The sequence below is a fragment of the Varanus komodoensis genome, unplaced genomic scaffold (genome assembly GCF_004798865.1).
Source record: "Varanus komodoensis strain SLA01 unplaced genomic scaffold, ASM479886v1 scaffold171, whole genome shotgun sequence".
Taxonomy (NCBI): Eukaryota; Metazoa; Chordata; class Lepidosauria; order Squamata; family Varanidae; genus Varanus; species Varanus komodoensis.
The window spans coordinates 19,561-39,938 of NW_025335509.1; the positions used below are offsets into that span (position 1 = coordinate 19,561).

General features: G+C 41.3%; 1 protein-coding gene across 1 annotated transcript in view; it reads right to left on the bottom strand.

Annotated features, from left to right (window-relative positions):
- LOC123021692 (protein TANC1-like) overlaps positions 1 to 20,378 on the bottom strand; it is an 82,528-nt gene that overhangs the window by 3,143 nt on the left and 59,007 nt on the right. Inside the window, exons 15-24 of the mRNA XM_044426710.1 lie at positions 18,026 to 18,262; positions 16,228 to 16,413; positions 13,957 to 14,035; positions 10,847 to 10,980; positions 9,545 to 9,668; positions 9,087 to 9,262; positions 6,830 to 6,962; positions 6,401 to 6,492; positions 1,223 to 1,369; positions 597 to 697 (exon numbers count right to left, since the gene is read on the bottom strand). Of these exons, the coding sequence (XP_044282645.1) occupies positions 597 to 697; positions 1,223 to 1,369; positions 6,401 to 6,492; positions 6,830 to 6,962; positions 9,087 to 9,262; positions 9,545 to 9,668; positions 10,847 to 10,980; positions 13,957 to 14,035; positions 16,228 to 16,413; positions 18,026 to 18,262 (1,409 nt within the window). The remainder of the gene's footprint in view (positions 1 to 596; positions 698 to 1,222; positions 1,370 to 6,400; positions 6,493 to 6,829; positions 6,963 to 9,086; positions 9,263 to 9,544; positions 9,669 to 10,846; positions 10,981 to 13,956; positions 14,036 to 16,227; positions 16,414 to 18,025; positions 18,263 to 20,378) is intronic.

A 20,378-nucleotide genomic window follows, 5' to 3' on the forward strand; every position in this document is an offset into this window, starting at 1 on the left:
TATTTTCCCTTTCTGGCCTGAACTGACATTTATTTCAAAATAAACACATCATATAAAATTGTTTCTTTACTTCTGTCTAAAAATAGGACTTGGATAGCAGTAAAGTTACCATTTCTCCCAAAGACCATCCTATAGAAGGTGTCTTCAAAATTATCAATTCTTCAGTTGAAAACACTATCCTGGTACTCTAAGACTGGGATTAAACATAGCATAACTATAAACGTACTGACCATGGAATTGCCATTAAGTGAGAAATGGGCATAGCTTAGTACACAGACTGAAAAGTCCTCCTCCTGCTGTCAAACTATAATAGGGAGCAGGGATTGTGAAGAGTGTCTAATCTTATTTGAAGATAGGGCTTCTTCTTAAATTCTTACACATCCTGTGTAAATTTTACTACAAAGTCAATGTTTTCCCCATAGAAATTGTAATGTTCTATTCAATTGTAATTAAATTCATTCTGTATCTTGTTGTTCATCACTTAGAAAGCCCTATCAGATTATTCGGCAGCAAATAAGTAAGTAAGTAAGTAGATATAGATAGATAGATAGATAGATAGATAGATAGATAGATAGATAGATAGGGGCTGTCAGTACCTGCTGTTTCTCTTGGCTCTAGCTCTGGCATAATATGCTTCATAGGATGTCGGCTTGAGATCAAGTGCCTTGGTAGCAAACTCTTCTGCCATGCCAAAATCCTGCCAGAACCAAAGGAGCACAAGTGTTCAATCTTAACATGATTACAGAAATTACTACAATACACTGTACTACAGCAACTCTGCATGCAATTAGATGTTGCCCTTGTGGCCTCTTCTACTGTATGAATGTGTATTGCAAGCCAAGCTGACACCCCTTTATCCTTTCAAAGCACTTCTGTATCATGCTGCAGCTGGTTTAATTTGACTTTGATTCACACTTCTACATTATGTAGCAGTTTTAACTTCCTTACACGTATTGTTCTAAGGGGTTACTGCTCTAAATTGCTATGTGTTGCCTTTACGGCTTTTTAGCAAAGAGATGGCATATAAATAACAATAGCTAAATTAACATTGTTTTCACACATTTGTTTAAAAAATCATATCATTATGGAACCTTGTTACTGGGAAGTGACATGAGCACTCCCTAGCATGTCACCTGAACGGACATGGTCAGTCACAGGGTATTTGTCTACGATGTCCTCGTGCTCTGCAACAGGGGATAAATGCTTGGCTGAAGGAACTTACATTTGTTTTTCTGCGGCATCTTGACAGGTTTAGATATAAGGAAACTCTGAGCTCATTGAAAGCTTTCATTTCTTCTCCAAAACTCTCTCGAGGAAACTTCCGCAAAGCATACTGGTACCGCTGTGCTGCCTCCTTCATCTTTCCTTTCTGCAGGGTCAACAGCAAAAAAGGCTTGGCAATCTAGTTTGTAAAATGCTGTTTTCATCTTAAATTGACATTACATCAGAAGCCACTGCAAAGAAGACTTAAAAGAAGAATGCTGTATTGTATCTTAAAAAGGAGTAATATTTAAACAGATCTTTCACTAAGAAAATATTTATGTTGGATCATGCAGTCTAATGCCAAATGGTTCTTGCTATATACACATTGGATAAACACAATGTCTTAACTGGAATGTAAATTTTGAAGACAAATTGGATATAGGTTTACTTGTCAAAAATGCTATGTCTTAAAGCCTAACTGAGTATAGCCAGTGATCTGCAACATCATATGATATGGAACATGAGCTTCATAAATAAATGCTTTATGACAAAACTTGGTAATTTTGTATTGTTTTAGATCCACTCAAAATAATGGGAATGTCAATTCAATTTGGCCAACACTGTCATAGTAATGTGTGAAGCACTGATAGTGCATCAGAATTAATCGCACACATGCAATGGTGCATAGGAATTAATCACACAAGACACATTAATCACATACACAATCACACAGCACACTACTGTAAGAGTACTATTTATTTTATTTAGGTACTATATTTATATTCCGCCCTATTTCCTTCCAAGGAACTCAAGGTGGCTTACATAGTTCTCTTTAAGAGACGGTCGGGTACCTTCCTCTTTAAAAGAGGCGGTAGTCCGGCCAGTCCTAAAGAAGGCATCCCTGGATCCAGAGGTGGCCGCCAATTACAGACCGGTGGCCAACATCCCGTTTCTGGGCAAGGTGCTAGAGCGGGTGGTGGCGGCACAACTCCAATCACTCTTCGATGAAACTGATTATCTGGACCCATTTCAGTCCGGCTTCAGACCCGGGTACGGTACTGAATCTGCCTTGGTCGCCCTGTACGATGACCTGTGCAGGGGGAAGGACAGGGGGAGTGCGTCCCTGTTGGTTCTCCTGGACCTCTCAGCGGCTTTCGATACCATCGACCATGGTATCCTTCTGGATAGGCTAGTGGGACTGGGAGTAGGAGGCACTGCTTGGCAGTGGTTCCTCTCCTACCTCGACGGCCAATTCCAGAAGGTGGTGCTGGGGGACTTTGGCTCTGCGCCATGGCAGCTATGCCATGGAGTACCGCAGGGGTCCATTTTGTCCCCTTTGCTATTCAACATCTACATGAAACAGCTGGGAGAGGTCATCCGGAGGTGTGGGCTGCGGAATCATCAGTACGCTGATGATACCCAGCTCTACCTCTCTTTTTCAACCAATCCAGGTGAGGCGGTGGCTGTGCTGAACCGGGGCCTGGCCAAGGTAATGGGCTGGATGAGGGCCAATAAACTGAAGCTCAATCCAGACAACACGGAGGTCTTGTTGTTGGGTGGTTCGGGCCTCGGGATGGGGGACTTGGGCCTTGTCCTAAATGGGGTTGCACTCCCTCTGAGGGACAGGGTTCGCAGCTTGGGAGTGCTCCTCGACCCTGAGCTGTCTCTAGAAGCTCAGGTGACGGCGGTGGCAAGGAGCGCTTTCCTTCAGCTTTGGCTGATCCATCAGCTGCGTCCCTTCCTGGAGAACGACTGCCTGGTGACAGTGACAAACGCGTTGGTAACTTCCCAATTAGTTTTCTGTAACGCGCTCTATGTGGGGCTTCCCTTGAAGACGGTCCAGATACTTCAATTGGTGCAGAACAGAGCTGCCAGGCTGCTGATGGGGACTGGGCATTGTTCTCATTTAACCCCAGTTCTCCGTCAGCTCCACTGGCTCCTGATTGAAGTCCGGGCCCAATTCAAGGTGTTGGTTATGACCTCTAAAGCCCTGAACGGCTTGGGTCCTGGGTATCTAAAGGAATGCTTGCATCCATATATGCCCTCCCGCCCCCCAAGATCAGCAACAGATGCCCTTCTCCGGGAACCCTCTGTGAATGATATTAGGACGGTGAGTACCCAGAGGAGGGCTTTCTCTGCGGTGGCGCCCCATCTATGGAATGCGCTCCCCAAAAAGCTCCGCCTGGTGCCGTCGTTATTTGTTTTTCGGCACCAGGCTAAGACCTTTTTATTTAAAACTTATTTTAATTGTTAATTTATTGGTATTTATAGGATTTTAAATCTTTTAAGCCGAGATGCACTGGGTTTTAATATTTTTGTTGTATAATTGTTATATTTGTATACTTTGTTTTTGTTCTGAGCTGCCCTGAGGCTTTGTTGCGATGGGGGCGGCATAAAAATGTTATAAATAAATAGATAGATAGTTCTCCTCTTCCCCCTCTCAATCTTGTCCTCCCAACAAACACCCTGTAAGGTAGGTGGGGCTGAGAGTCTGTGACTGGTCCAAAGTCACCCAGGAGGCTCCATGGCTGAGGGGGGATTAGAACCCAGATCTTCTGATTTCCAACCTAGCACTCTTAACCACTACAGCACAAAGGGTATAGCCTTGCTTTTTTATTTCTCAGAACAGCTAAGCTTTAGGAATTTTAAATTGCTAGATTATTTTTGCATTTTACAAACATTTTTCACTTAGAAGAGTATCTGTGTCTGCACAGAAATAAATGGCAAGCATATAATACTAAATCTCACAGGATACCACTTTGCAAGCAGTAATTCTATGTTAAAACCTTCAAGCATTTTGCAGAATGCAGAGAAACACTTAAGGCAGAGCAACTGTAAAGACTTTTTGCAAAGCCACAACTGTACATTGTGAAGGACATTAATAAAACTATCAAACATTTTCAAGAAAATTAAAATATGATGCCTTCATGGTTAAACCACTATCAATCTGTACTTTGTTTCATAACTGATACTTCTATAAAGAAACTGGGAAGCAATTCGTAGATTTGCAGATCCAGTCCTCTTATCTGAAGCATCTTTCTGGAGCCAGTGTGGTGAACTGGTTGAGAGTGTGGGACAGGCAATCTGGTTCAAGCCATGGAGCCAACTGTGTGACTTTGGGCTAGTCACAGACTCTCAGCCCTACCTACTTCACAGGGTTGTTGTGGGGATAAGATTGAGATCGTGAAGGGAATTACGTAAACTGCCTTGAGTTGAAAAAAGGTGGGATATAAGTAAATAAAATGATCCTCTATTCTGATTTGCACTTCAAAAGCAGTGTCGCAGTTTCACATCACTTAAAATAACACTGGCCTCTTTAAAAAAAATAAAGACAACATGGAGTGATCCATTTATTTATTAGATATGAAAACAGTGCTGATCTTTTACCTGGACAGGAAAATTGTTTCCGACAAGAAAACTACTTTTTGTGTATTTTGGAAAGCAAAAAGTTCACGGAGTAAATAACAGAGATTAAAGGTACTCTTGTGAAGGCCACCATGCTGTGCTATTATCCAAGAAAAAGCTGCTGATCTTACATGCATGTTCCAACACAAAGCACGAAGTAGCAGTGGCTAGTTCAGCTGAAGGACTGATCTGCCTGATCAAAACAAGCCCACCATAAGTTTATACAGCCTATGGGCTACTGATGATTGTTTAGCCCTCTGACAAAATACTGTAAATATTGGTGTATAAGGTGGCTCATGTATAAAATGAGATCAGCATTTTGGGCTGTTTTTCCGGTGTCGGGCATATAAAACAACCCCCAATTTTGCTTTGCTATTAAGGGTTGTCTTGCATGCCAATATATACAGTGTGTTGCCCAGGCTTGAACAGTACAATAAGGTATCTTGAATGCTGCTTATGCAAATGGCACTCAGCACATCACACCTCACAACATGCTGCGTGGCTTGTCTGAGTCATTCAAACTGGGTCCTTGGGTAGGTTTGCAATAGGCGTGTTCAGCCATGGCAGCTTAAATAACCACTGTTGTTTGGGGCGTATGCCAAATGCCAATGGGTATCTTTTCTGTAACCCAACTCCATTTGTAGATTCATCCAGAGCTGTTGTTGGAGTGGTTAACAATATGCTTAGAACACGTGGGCTGCTTCACTGTTGCATATGCTTTTGTTAACCACATTAACTTGCCTTCACCAGGGTTGCATGGCGTGGCGACTTACAAGCAGGGGATGGGTTACAGGACTGGTGTTTGTGGCTGTCCACCATGGGCCACAAACCACAGTGGCTTATTTAAGAGACCGTGACTGAAAGCGATCATGGGAAACAGGTCAAGTGTTCACATACTTATTGCTTAGCATTTGTTAAGAATCTTCTTTTGCATTATATTAGTAGTTTAGTCCTTATATGTCCACTGCGACTAGCATTGTATCTGTTGCATGACAACAATGATATTTCCTTAAGGTGGTCAGGAATTTACCTGTCACCTAAAGTGTGCCATACCTAGCTGTGTGCAGGTCTTTCGGACACATATTTTTCAGGTACTACATACCTTACAAGAAAACTATTCTAGATTTACGGTTTTACGAATTTGTTAGGGAGCCTCTTTTCAAAGGCTGCAAGATCTTCAGTGTGTACATTTCCACCCTGAAGATCTGTTTGGGTTAAAGCACGCTTGGGTTATCAATACCTTTTTAATTTATCCAATACCACCTGGATACTTTATCAATTTTATTTACTGCTCACTGATTACAGATGCAACTTGGTCATTTGTATGAAAAAGTTATTTTTGCACATATAAGTGCTGTTTTTCTCTTGTTTAGTTCTCATTCTTTGGGTTAAGATGAGAGCACTCTTATTTGATTGCAAAGTCTGCCATTTGAAGAAGAGCTACACTAACAAGCTTTATATATTTATACCAGATGTCTTGTGAATTCAAGAAATACAAACCAACATTTAAGGAAGGCTGCAATCATTGCAGCAGTTCAGCAGCCTGAATCTGATACCTGCCATCATCATATCTGCTCTTTTAACACTCTGATCTTAATACTATAGATTCATGCATCTGCTGCAGCCAAATGTTTGCTCCAATACAGCCTAGAAAAGGCTCTGCACAGGGACAGAAGCCGGTATGTGTGAGTCCCAGAGAGCGCAGAGAATCACCGTTTTTTGCCATAGTTGTATGACAGAGTTTTGTTTACTCAAAATTCAATGTTAAAAGCAAAAGCAAGGATCCACCTACTTTGTACATTACGTTTCCTTCTTCAATTAGCTTTTGCAGTAAGATGATCAGAATATCAGGTTTTGAAGTAGCCATGGCCCATGCAGCATTACCTGAAATTTAGAACATTTACTTATTACCCAAAATGAGCAACAAGACCAAAATTAATAGCACAAACAGATGCTGTCCTTGGACCACACTGCTCTCACTAATCTGCCTTTCCGTCTCCACTGTGGTTGCTAATATTTCAAAATCAGTAAGGAGGCTTAAATTGCTCCAATTAAAAGCAGATAAAATCTGAATTACTAGGAAATACGTAAATTGTTTTAGATAGCATTTTACAAGCCAGTATAGTACAAAAGGTTTAATGTGGTTTTTTATAAGATAGTAAATGTTCCTTTTAGAAAGAAAACAGTTCTGTTTTGGCAAGAAGAGTTATTTTTCATTAACCTAATTTGGCCCCTTTTCGAAGCAGTGTGACCACCACTGAAGTATTTCGGCATCCAATCGCTCTGTCCAGTGGGCGCATTCCACTGTTGTCAACATGTTCAATCACCGCACCTTTGTCAACTAAATACTGCACCTGTAAATAATGGAACAAAAGAATATCATTCTTTTAAATATATGTTTGCAGTAATGGCTATCATCTACTAGGAATTTTTCTTGCACAAACTCCTCTAAAACATTGTTTATTTCTTAGGCTACTAAGAGATTTAGAACTTTGTACATTATGAAGTCCCCTCTTCTGAGTAATGCCTTCATGTGTTTGAGGATGTTAGAGAAGTCAAGAGCAATGCTGCCACAAGGCCAGACCCTCCCATTCCTGGCAGGGTCACCCAAGACAAAGCGGTCAAGGCTGAGGCACCAGACTAAGAGGCATCTCTCCTCATCAGTTGATTCCATAAATAAAGCTACAGCCTCGAGCTTATAAAAGCTGACCAAGGCCAAGAAGGACAGGGCATTCTGGAGAGCATGCATTCATATGTAAGCTGGAGACTACTTAACAGTATAGAATGCCAATGAAAAACATTTTGAGATAAGAGGGCTTAATCTATAGGCTTTAATATTCCCTTTAAGCACCAATTCAATATAAATCAGTAACTGTGCAATGCAGATTGCTAGCATGTGTTGATGAATGGAGCTTCAAGGTGCCATCCAACACAGCTACCCATAACCCTCCAAGCTTCTGTTCAAGAGCAGTGGGAGCACGCAGGCAAGGGCTGCCACCACACCTCTCCCACCCTATAGAAGACACAGACATTTGATTCCGGCTGTCTGTCTTTGGCCCTACTTATGAGGAGAAGCAGCTGAGGTACCGCTGGGATTCCTTGAGTCTCACCACACTTGCAATTTCACAGGCATGGCCAGCGGAACATGGCTGCCAGGGTAGAGTCCCATCTCTGACTGTGAGACACATTTCCAAAGCTGAAGCAGGGCCTCTAACCTGTCTAGACAGCATTTAGCAGCCACAGGATTGCTTCCTAAGTCACACATGACTGAAGGTGGCAAAACTCCTGCATAACAGCTGCTTACAGCATGCACAAATTAACACCAAAGCCTTAACTGACCAATTCCATTCTGTTTCAAAATGAAGTAAATTTGTAAGAACTTTAAGTCTTCCTTAATGCCAAAAGGTTGTTGATCTTGAATATATTAATAATTACTTTACACTCACAAACCTTGCTCAAGTCATAATATAATTTCAATGTAAGGCAACAGAAAAAGACAAGCAACGCACATTTCCAATCTTATAGCCTCATGCAGGCAGAAGGATGGTATTCGGTGGCAATTCATGAGTTAATTAACCAACAAGTTCTGGGAATGCACATTGTGAGACTTCCATTTGTAGGTTGTTTCCACAGGATCAGAACTAGGGCACTCGGTTCTAGGATTGTTTTAGGGATGTGGGAAGTCTCTGTCCAGTGGTAGGAACCTATCAGATTCCTGAGGCTCAGCTGTCCAGTCTCCAATCTGCTTTGCAGTAGCCCAGAATCCAAATTCGAGGCAAGCATGCCCAGTATCTGTGCAGCACTCCCCTGCCACACACACTCCCCGCAAGCAGTGCCCCTCTCACACACCAGGAGCAGCTGCCATTTGAGTGGATGCAACTGCATCAAAGGGTGCTGGCCTTCTGGTCTGGTGCTGCTGCTGATTCGAAAGAGGTTGCCAGTTGCCCCGCCATGGGTCTGTGAGTGCTCATCGACTTGGCTCAGTTTGGAAGACCAGGTGGAGCACCGAGAAAGCCTGCAGATGCTTGGAGCAACTCAAGTGCTGGCTTTGAATGTCACAGACACAATCTATGAATACTGCCATTAGGTCCATGGAGGGTTAATGATATAGTTTGACAGGCATTGCTCTCCCTTCCCTTGGTTGCACCAGCTTTATTTTATGGAATGACCGAGCATTAGGATCTGTCCTGGGGAAGCCACTTGGAGCCAAACCAAAGGATTGTGTAGCACCTCCTTCCAACCAAATACTTTTTACAAAATGAAGGACACAAACCCTACATTAGATGTTTCCTAGATGCTGATAGAAACAAAGGAATCTTTCTTTTATTTCTTCCTTAAACATTTCCACACCCTCAAATGCATGAAAAAGGCAGCCTGAATTGGCCTAATTAGCATTCCGTTTGGTCAGATCTCAGGAGCTTGGCTTTGTTTCAAGTTGGTGAAAGCTAATAAGAGGCACAGTGTTCGACTGGACTTACAATATCTGAATCTCCATAGAAAGCTGCTAGATCCAAGGGGGTTCTTCCATTCTTGTCTGTCTGATCTATTGCGGCATTTTTTTCAACCAAATACTGAACCACGCTCTTGTGTCCTTTGAGACAAGCCCAGCTTAGTGCTGTTAGGCCCTCCTTGTCCAGAGAGGAAATATCTGCACCTAACAGAGAAACCAGAAATGTGTTCTTTGAGGGAAAAACACTCCTCATTAAGCCAAAGTTTAAATATAATAACCTCAGTTTAAAATTGTATTGATTTTTCTCTACCATAGTCCTAACAGAGACTATATAATTTTAGCATGCAGTATAGATTTTGGAATAAACTCATAAAACATGCTTGAATCATTTTGAACACTGAAGTGGCAAGCTGGCTTGCCTCTCCTAAAATAGAAGAAAAATCAATAGGACAATTTTTAAAAGTCTTGAACAGTTAATCATTTTACCTTTGGAGATTAGAAATTCAACAGTGCTCAAATGTCCTTCACAAGAAGCGACCATGAGTGGTGTCCTGCCTTGCTTGTCACTTAAATTTATATCAGCCCCATGTTCCAACAGAAGTTTTGCAATCTGAAAAAAGTGTGCAAATTGCCATCACAGCATTGTAAAATTGCCATAAAATACATGCCATATCCCAACAATAGCAATCCATATGTGGATCCTACTCATCTGAAGCCCAAATTACAGTAGGGGAGCAAAATGTAGCAATGAGCATATACGCATTTATCACATTCATGGTTCTCTATAAGTGAAGTTCATAGAGTGGTACTCAAGTCATTACAATATTTTAAGTTTAGCTACTGTGGATTCTCTGCTCTGCAGAAAGTTAGTCTGTTTACTTCTATTGAAACTGACAAATCACAACCAAACTTTGGATTTCATATTGGCTGTGCTTGGATACCATGATGCCTGGTTTACTGTTAATGAGGACAATCCTAAGTGAGCCTTGTACACACACACTCCCCCCACCCCCACTTTCTCATTTGGTTCTGCAAAGATAAGGCATTTGGAAACATGTGCTTCAAATAAAGCACACTGTATCAGAACCTGAACAAAATTTGCCAAGTCTTTTACATGGGTAGTTGAGAGAAGACCACAGGTTATGAAGCCGACTTGTTTCAAACACAAGCTCAAGCGGTGGTATCTCATGGGACCATCTCATGTCTACTGCTTCTGCTGAGCCTGTGAGTATCGGCAATTGTGTGTGTGCAATGGCACTTTAAAAAATAACCCCAGGCCCAAATGGATTAGGGCAGAGCCCCCTTTGGTGAGCTACTCTGATCAGCCCCATTGAAGGTACAAGTGTTCCCAAACGTCTCAGATTATTCTTTTACAAGCATCGGTCCTGTTGCACCAGCAGTGACGGGATGCTCCCTGTTGTCTACAGGTAATGACAAAGTCCTATTGTTATGTCCAAACCAGGGCATTGTTTTCATAAATAAATAATCCAGGATTAATAATTTTCGAAAGCAAGAACAATTTTAAGAATGCTCGCCTCCATCTAAGGCACGGATAGGCAACTCCCAACAACCTTGACCATCGTAGCCAATGGCAGGCCAAAACATCTGGAGAATCACAACTTGCACCATCCCTCATTACTGACTATGCTCACTATGGATGATGGGAGTTGAAGGCTGAAACATCTAGAAGGCTATAAGCAGCTCACTTCTAATGTAATAGTACAGAAGTTTCCCTTAGTCCAAAAGGAAGCTGGAGCTGACTGTTCTATGCATAAAGTTCTGTCCCACCTGCCAGTGTCCCTGACGCACAGCACAGAAAAGTGGTAGTGCTCCTCTCCTGTTAGTCCGTGTCACTAGAGCTCCATGTTCAAGCAACAGCTCACATGCCTCCAGTTTTCCTCTCCCAGCAGCCGCAGTCAACGCTGAAGAGGAAAAATGGTTTTAGTTTGAAAGATTTATTAGATGCACGGAATGGGGAAGAGTAAAGAAGGCATTAACCAAAGGGTATCTATGGATTACTGCTGATGGCACTGAGCCATTAATATGTGTTTTCAAGATGAACCCTATTGCCAAATAATAACACTCATTGAATCAGTATGCTGTGGAAGATGTCCACTTTTCTTGACATAAGATACAGGCTACATAATGACACATCCCCAACCCCTTCCCCGGGTTTTAATGGACTATTTTACTCAGAATGAATTAAAAATAAAGCTCAAATTAGCTGAGGTTGGCAACTGATGCTATAAATAACAAAAAAGATGTTAGAAATAAAAGGAACACAAAGATAACAATAAACTAGCTATGCAGGAAAGATTATCATCATTACACTGCATTTGTACTCCACCTTTCTTCCTCTTGCAAGAAATCCATGAAGGCTTACAAAGTTCTCCTCGTCTCCATTTTATCCTCATAAGAACCCTGTGAGTTGATAGGCTGAGAGGCAGCACCTGGCCCAGTGGGCTTCATGACTGAGTGGATGGCAAAATGCTGACAGGTGATAATGCTGGAAGTGCACGCTTCCTATGGGACTTAATCTCAAAAGGAGGATTTTTTCAAAGTGCTTCCTATTGCACAAGATGACGGCCCCCCTAACATTAACATGTATGTGCAGGCTGTCCTGTCATCCAAACTAGGTAAACGTATCTTGGCAAAGTATCCCATGATATCCTGATTACAAAGCCTGTCGACGGTTGGATGGCATTACTACTAGGTGGATCCACAGCTAGCCAGAAAATCCTACTCAAATAGTGCTTGTCAGTGGTTCTTCAGAAGCACTGTGGAGTAGTAGTTAAGAGTGCTAGACTAGGACTCCAGAGATCCTGGTTCCCACTCAGCCATGAAGCTTATTTCAGCCAGTCATGGACTCTTAACCTACCCTACCTCACAGGTTGTTGTGGGTATAAAATGGAGAGGAGGAGAACCTTGCCAAAGGCGGGGTATAAATGTAATATCATCAACACCACTAGACTGGAGGGAGGTATTGAATGGGGTGCCAAAGAGTTTGGTCCTGGGCCTGCCTCCTCAATAATCGTATTAATGACTTGGAGGAAGAGATGCTTGTCAAATCTGCATATAACCCAAAACTGAGTGAGAACTAACTGATAGCTTAGCAGAGCAAACAACAGTCAAAATCACAAAACTGAGCAGAAAATAAGGGAAGGAGAACATCAAGAAAAACAACTCATTGTCCAGAGTACTCAGACAATGGAATGAACTGCCTAGGTAGGTGTTGGGCTGTCCGTGGAGGTATCAAGTAGATGCTAGACAGTCATCTGTCATGGATGCTTTAAACAGGATTCCTGCACTAAGCTGGGAGCTCAACTCAATGGCTTACATGGTGCTACCCAGCTCTATGATCCTATATACCTGAATTCTCTTTCTGAAAAGCAAGTGTGCAAGAAACAGATTATTTTAAGAATACCATCTGACACTCAGGATAACTCAATTTATTTTTGGATTATGTTGAGCGTTTAGACCCAAACAATCTGACAGTATTTTTTATTTTTATTTTTATTAGGATTCTCAAATTTATAACTATTGGATATATAAGACCAAGGTTGTTATATAAACAAACACTTATCTCACTATCTTTCACAGCTTTTGAATTCACAGGTCACTTGAGATACAAAAACAAAGTTTTTGAAGTATACCATATTCGGAAAAAAGCAAGACTGAAGAATAGCTTGCAGAGGGCTTAAACAAACAAGATCCTCAGGAAAACTATGCTCAGGAATGCCTTCCATTCTGCTAAAAGGCCCACCTCTGTTCTGTCTAATGTACTTTGCAACTGAATGCCCCACTCTTAGCTCAAGATAGAAAATAAATTCTAATGAGCAGCTAAACAAGCAACTGATGCAGAATGGAAAATATGAAAGCAGCCCATTAGGCTAAATGATAACTAATAATCTTTGGCAGATCTTTGGTCTGCTGCCAATTATGTTGAGGGAAGTGGTAACTGGCATGAGGGAGTGGAAACTTTTAAAGGCAGGATAAACATAATGGCTGGAATTTGCTGAAACAGAATATATAAGACAAGATGGCTAGTACATTTTGTGGCATCTGATGTGGCATTTTGATAGTGTTCCCCTTTCACAGGCACTATGTTTCTGATATCCTCTCTAACAGGGATGCTCAGGGTCTCAGCGCTGCAATTTCAGAACTTAGGGTTTGAAGCACAGGAAGCTCTTCCAGGACCTGGATCAGAACACTTTTTAGTCTTACCCGGAGAGGGCAAGGATTGCACTTGGCCAATTTCTTATGTAAAGCTCATCCTCTTGTGTTTAGGACTGAGTCCTGTTATCCATTCCTCAAATTTTGGTCTATGCCAACTACTTTTTGAAAAAGCAGTTCCTCAACATATGCCCTTTATTTTAATGCTCAGTATGAAAATCAAGACTATCACCAATTAAATTAATTCTACTAGCACAGGTAAAAGCTACAGAGGTCTACACATGTATTTGTATAGAAATTGTATCATTGTACAGAAAGAGAACATGCTTTCTGGATCAGTCTAGTGGGAAGGAAGTCTCACTAATTTCAACATGGCTTATTCCCAAGGAAGTCCACAGAAAAGCCCAGATTGCACTCATCCCTTTTCCTTGCTGATCGGATGCATCCTGGGATAGGAGATAAAGATCATCTTTATGACCCCAACGTGCATGACAGCTCTGAATCTCCATTTTGACTTCTACCTCCAAGAAGTACCAGAGGCAAAAATAAATTGGCACCTTGCTTTTTCAGCTCGGCTTATCAATACTGTCAAATCAACTGTTAAGCAGCTGTAGTTCCTTGGCTGCCATGGGTATATATCAATCTACACTTCGCTTCTTACACAAGTACCCTCAGTTCAGCAATTCATTACTGCTTTGAAAGAAAAAAATACTTTATGTACATACCTGTTTCTCCCCACAGAGTATCTGTTTCATTGATGTCAATTTTAGGCTCCTTTTCCATCTTTATCAAAAATTGAACCACCTGACAAAATGAGAAAAATATTAATGTGCTGCAACATTACAAACAACAAGAAAACCAAGTATTTAGATAGTCATAGACTGTAGCACTTCATTAATACAAAGAGAGAGTTTCACCTAGCGGGCATATTACTTATTCAAGAGCACCTCTGTAAGTTAATGACCTAAGTTGGTGCAAGAGAGACTTACTTGTTATGCAGAAGGCAGCTCTTTTGCCCTTTATTTTCAAGCATTTGCTAGACTCTAGAATGAGGGATTTTCTAAGTGCTCTGGAGAGCCCTGGCATTCCTGAACCAGGAAATCTTTAGTCCTGATCGACAGGCTGCCCTGAGAGACAACTTGTCCACCATTACCAATCTTACTTCTGTGCAGTGTGCGGCTGTCAGTGGCACAATGTTTGCTTTCCAGGGGACACTTTATGTCAATAAAGGTGCTCGTGAAGCCCAGCAGGCCTTCCAGCACCTAAGTCAAGCACCCAGAATGCACTCAAGATCTTTTTTTGTAATGTGAAGGGAAATTCCACAGGAGATGATCGGATATTGATCAGCAGATATATCGTTGTGTAAAGTGTTCCCTAAGTATAAAAATTTGAAAACCACTGTTATATTTCAAGAACCTGCTTAAAATCATGGTAAGTGTGCTTATTTTTTACTTGACTGAATGTTGATGATTTAGTTGAACTCAGTAAAGGTAGAGAACAGGACTAACATTGCATCCACATAATGTATCATGACATTATGGTATGTCAACTTAAAAGAAAATTTATATATGCCCATCTTCTAAAGATATAGTTGCTTTAGCTCAGAGTCCATCAATGCTAGTCCATTATTTTGGATACAAAGTCATTTTGCCTTACTCAAGACAAATGGCTATAAATTTATTGTCATTTTCATGTTTGCCATGGCAAATTAGTTTAACGAGCTCCCAAATATGACAATATAATCAAGAAAAATGTAAACAAGCAAAACAAACTGGTATGGTATTAATCCTGTCATAAATGTTTGTTGTTAAATAAACAGAACCAATGCAATTTGAGGAATAAGCACTCATATATTTCTCCTGTACTATTTTCCTAGGAAGAAGCATACTTTTCAAGCAGCAGCAGTTTCAAAAGAACTTTTCTCTGTTTTGAATTTTACTAAGAACAAATGGAAATCTTCCATTTTGTACAGAAGAAACAGCCTGTCTTTACAACCAGTACGGAGTGCATTATTTTACACCCTGCCAGCAATGATAAAACAATATGGAAGATCAAGACTGCATAAACCATAAATACATGCACAGAAGCTTCCACAGTTTTAGAAGGCAGATGGCAAACAGTACCATGTGAACGCATCCTCATGTGTTCCATTATGGTTACATAATTATTTAAAGCTGCATGTTTGAGACAGAAATCTTACTGTAATTTTCCACTGTTTTACGGAGAGCTTCTTGTGATGCAAGTACAGCCTGTCCAATAGCTACAGTACCATCCTAAACTCCCATCAAGCAAGTCGGGACCATTCACAGCAATCACTTACATTACTGAAGCCTTTCTAGAAGCGGGGAATGCAGTTGGTTTTACTGATGCACATTTGCTGAGGAAGTTTCCACTGAAGAAGAGATTAGTAAGTGTCCTAGAAGATTATCTGTCAGCAAGACACACTTGGGTGGTAAAGCAGTGTCAGAGGCCTCGGGCTTGCCTGCTCCCTGCTTCTTCTACTTTGCTTCCACAGATTTTGCTTTTCCCAAATCTCAGTTCATCACATCATCCAGACCAGGAATCACAGTTTTTAATGGACTGGGTAGTTTAGCAAGACAGCTTCAGAAATCATAGTCTGAAGGTGGAAACTCTTAGACACCATTATCTTTGGTTTGGATAACAGAGAAACTTGTGATTGGAGAAAAGCAGGGAGAATTTGCTAAAGATCTCTTTGCTGGATGAAAAGAGAAGAGGAAGGAAATCACGGAAGCTCAAAGGCTCACAATGGCTCCTTTCTGCAAGTAGACATTTCACAAAACAGCAGTTTCAACATGGCACTTGCACTGGTACATCATGTTTGTTTTAAAACTAGTTTCATGTTAAATAAACATGTAGCATACACTTGTACTTAAGGAAAGAAATGCCCCTTCTGTATCACCAGGACAATAGCAGTGGATGGGTCACTGAGTTACTCTGAGCACTTTCCAAAGCTAAGAGAGGTACAAGAAAGATACCTGAGAGTGCCCCATGCTTGAAGATGCTGTCAGGGTCTGCTGAAGTGCCTGCCGCTTCGTCAGCGAACTCTGCTGATGGGAAGGTGTTACCCAGTCCAGGTTGAGCATATACTCAAGAATATCCGAATGGCCTCTTAGGGCACTGTGGACCAAAGCACACTGGCCCTTTTTGTCCAAGTGATCAATCTACATTAAAGGTTGAGGGAAGAGAGGAAAAGAGATAAAAAGCAATTTATTCATAGTGAGTCAGTTCAGAGAATATGCTCCTACCCCAAACCTTAGGAAGGAGCATTTTGTGCCAAACTAATAGGTATTTTGGAAAATTTGATGGTACATTGAATGATTGTGGGGAACTGTGCATCAACCATTATTGGGTGTCATATAAATGAAATAAATAGATAAATAAACCTAAACCACAGCAGTTTTTGTTTGACTGAATCTATGCAAAGTATTTCAACAAATATCATGTTATTATAATTATATAAGTATAATTATATATAACTATATATTTAATTTTAGAGCAATAAAACAAATTATCTTTAAAAACAATAAAGACTTTTCCAGTTTTTTCCATGATCTCAATATGGCAGGATGAACAATTTCCTTGAAAATTTTTAAATAACTAATCATACATCACATTTTCCTTCTTTAATTCATCCTTCCACACAATTTTAGAAAAATATCTGCATTTATACATAAGCAGAACATCAATCTTGTGCTACTGTTTGTTGTGAGCTACACTTCCTCCCTCTGAGAATCACCAGTCTCTGCCTGTTTCTCTTGCAAACGTTCTTTATTGTTTCCAAGCATAAATCGTCCAGGCAAGTCTCTGAGCATACGCCTTTCTAGAGATTACTTCCCAAAATTCTCCCTATGAGCATGTTTGTGTCCCAACCCTCAGGGAGGAATGCTGTGGAAGCAAGCACACCTCTTTCCCACCCGCTTCTCGTCTAATGGAGCCTCTTGCTATGAGGGACAGTTCCAAGGGGAAGGGCTGATCCCTATCTGAAGATTTTCCATTCTCAGCAGCCCCTCCTGTTAGCTGTATCCCCATGCGATCCCCAGCTTCTGCCGGGCTTGCAACTGCATCTGCCCTTGAGCTACCCTAGCCCCAGCTTCTGCCTGGCCTGCCACTGCATCTGCCCTTGAGCTACCCTCCTCTGCATGTTGTATCCAGGACACCATGAACAACCTCCTGCTCCTCGATCCCACACAAATATTCTCTTCTGAATCTGAACCAGCAGAAGTGGCATGACTGCCATTCTGCAGGAACACTTGCCAAACCCCATCATCACACTTGCTCTCAGCACTATTCACTACATATATGGCTACTACTCATAGAAACAGAGCGAGTCAGAAGGCGCCTCCCAGGCCACTAGTCTGACCCCGGGCTCCAGCCGGCGCTGCTCATGATATGCCTACCATGTGCATGTCCAGTGCTTGATACTTAGCCTAACCATGGCCTGATCTCAAGATGCTCCACTTTTCCTTATGCTCATTCCACTGGCAGACAAGGTGTATGTGGCATTAAACAGCCACCCTATGCTGCTTTCCCAATGGCCTGGACTGCAGGTCCTCATACCACTCTTCCATTAGGCGTAAATGGTTACTAAGCCTGTGCTACCAATTTCATCCTTGGTATCAAAGAATCAAGACGACCTCGGCTGCACATGACAGCAGTGACACACAGAAGGAACATGAGGAAGGTGACCACTATCTAAATGCAAAGAATGGGTCCAAGCCAAAAGAAAAGAAACAGTGCTGCCACATCTGATGGCAATGTAACTGTGACGCTTACCTTTGCTCCTTTTTTACAAAGCAATGATACTATGTTCATATGGCCTGCAGCTGCTGCACAACAAAGTGGAGTCATCCCATTCTCCGATGCACCATCAATTGTGGCACCAAATTCTAGGAGGAGGAGGACCACTTCTTCATGACCCAGATGAGACTGAACGCATAGTATTGGAGCATTGTTGAGAACTTCTGTCCTGTAATTTACATTTGCGCCACCCAAAATCAGCAGACGACTCACCTGGGATTAAAAAAAAAAAACAAAAAACCCACACCTATCTTATTTAGAGCCAAAATTAGAATAAATTTGCACTTCCATTACATTTTTAATAATTTAAAACTCATGAATGAAATGGACACAATCTCTTCCTTCCATTCCACATGGCTTAAAGGAAAAGAATCATTGCACCAAATCATCAGTTCCACAAGCAGTTTTCCACTTATACAACCACTGAATCCAATGGATATATTCGCATTATTACATTTCAGGCTCATGCTTATGAGCTAACACACCAAAAATTATTCAGGATATAGCACAGTAATTGCTCTTCCAATGTCATGTATAATCTATAGCTACCTTCCCCAACCTGCTGCCCTCCAACAATTTGGGACTACAACTCCTAGTCTTCTTGACCATTGACCATTCTGGCTGTGGAAGTTTGGAGTCAAAATCCAAAACATCTGGGGTGCGCCAGGTTAAAGTAGGCTGACCTATAGTGTCATGATGGCATCATGGAATCACCCAGTGCACACTAGGACAGCAGCAACAATAATAAACTGTAACACAACCTTTGCAGTATCCTAGCCACATTTCAGATAAAAGCCAGATAAATTGGTGACACCTTAACATACTTTGGTGGTACAGGAAGTCAACGGGTTATGGACAAGTTCCATTCCTGAGAAAGTACTTAAGTTGAATTTGTATATGAGTCAGGATCACATGAGTAAGTCAAATGTTTGTCTTGGGTGTGCATGCTTGTGTGTGTGTGTGTGTGTGTGTGTGTGTGAGAGAGAGAGAGAGAGAGAGAGAGAGAGAGAGAGAGAGAGAGAGAGAGAGAGACCTTTCTATACATATAAAACACTTAAGAAACGCTTCCATATTCACTAAAATACTTTAAACAAAATGCACTTTAAACAAAATGCAACACTGTAATCATGATGATAATACAGCAAAATATAGCAGTAATAAAGTAACTACAGGTACCGAAGAGGGAAAGAATCTGTAAGTGTGCTGATATACAATACTGTAAAACACGAATAAACAAAACTGTTCATAAAACTGTTTAGAAGATTCTTAAGGCAACATTAAACCTAACATTAATGGTGATGGTGGAGAAGGACCTGGTGCTGGTGAGTCAGGGTTTGATTGTGCTGCTGGAGAGCAAGGAGTTACCACTGGAGTCACTTTCTTCAGCAGCCATTTTCTTTTTCTCAGTTTAAATAGCCTTGTAGCAACAGAGGGCCTGGTTGCAAGAGCAAGTGCTACACAAAAACCAAGGGAACCTACACACCCTACATGTGCCCTGAAACACACTGGCTTCAGTACACTTGAGCTGATGCCCAGAATAAAAAACTGTGAATACTGTATCTTTAGGGAAGTAGACTGTCAGTGACAATGCATTGTCAAACATGTCACTTAGTTTCCTAGAGGTGTGTTGTGCAGTTCACTTGACATATTCATGACCATCCATAGCAAACCATGAATATCTCTAATGAAAAGCTGAGACTATCTCTAGGGAACTACACAGCCACTGATGACGCATCAGGTGGTTCTCCAGAGATACTCACAGCTTTTTTCTAGAGTTATTCATATAGGGTTTATGGCAGTCCATGTGTTCATAAGTACAGGTTGTTTGTAACCTGGATGTTCATAAACTGGGGATTACCTGTATATGAAAATAACTAATATAAGTCAGTGTAAAGTGATACATGCCAAGGCAAAAAGTCCTAACCATTGAGGTAACTGAACAGAAGAGGGCGCTCAAGGTTGTGGTGGACAGTCAACTGTATAACTGCTGTGAAAAGGGCGGATCCACACTGGGGATCATTAAGAAAGCATTTGAGAATTTGAAAATAAAACTGTTAATACTATTATGTATTACAGTCCTGTTGTATTATAATACCATCCTATTGTTAAATCACTTAAAATATTGTGGAATGTTATGGTCACAACAACTCAAGAAGGATTTTGTAGACCTGGAAAAAATGCAGCCAACACTAATGGACCTGGAACAAATCCCCCTAAGAAAAAAACCCTACATGAAGGGCTTTTTAGCATAATAAGGGAGGATATGATGCGGATATACCAAATGATGCATTGTGTGGAAAGACTGGATACAAAAGTTTTTCCTCACAAA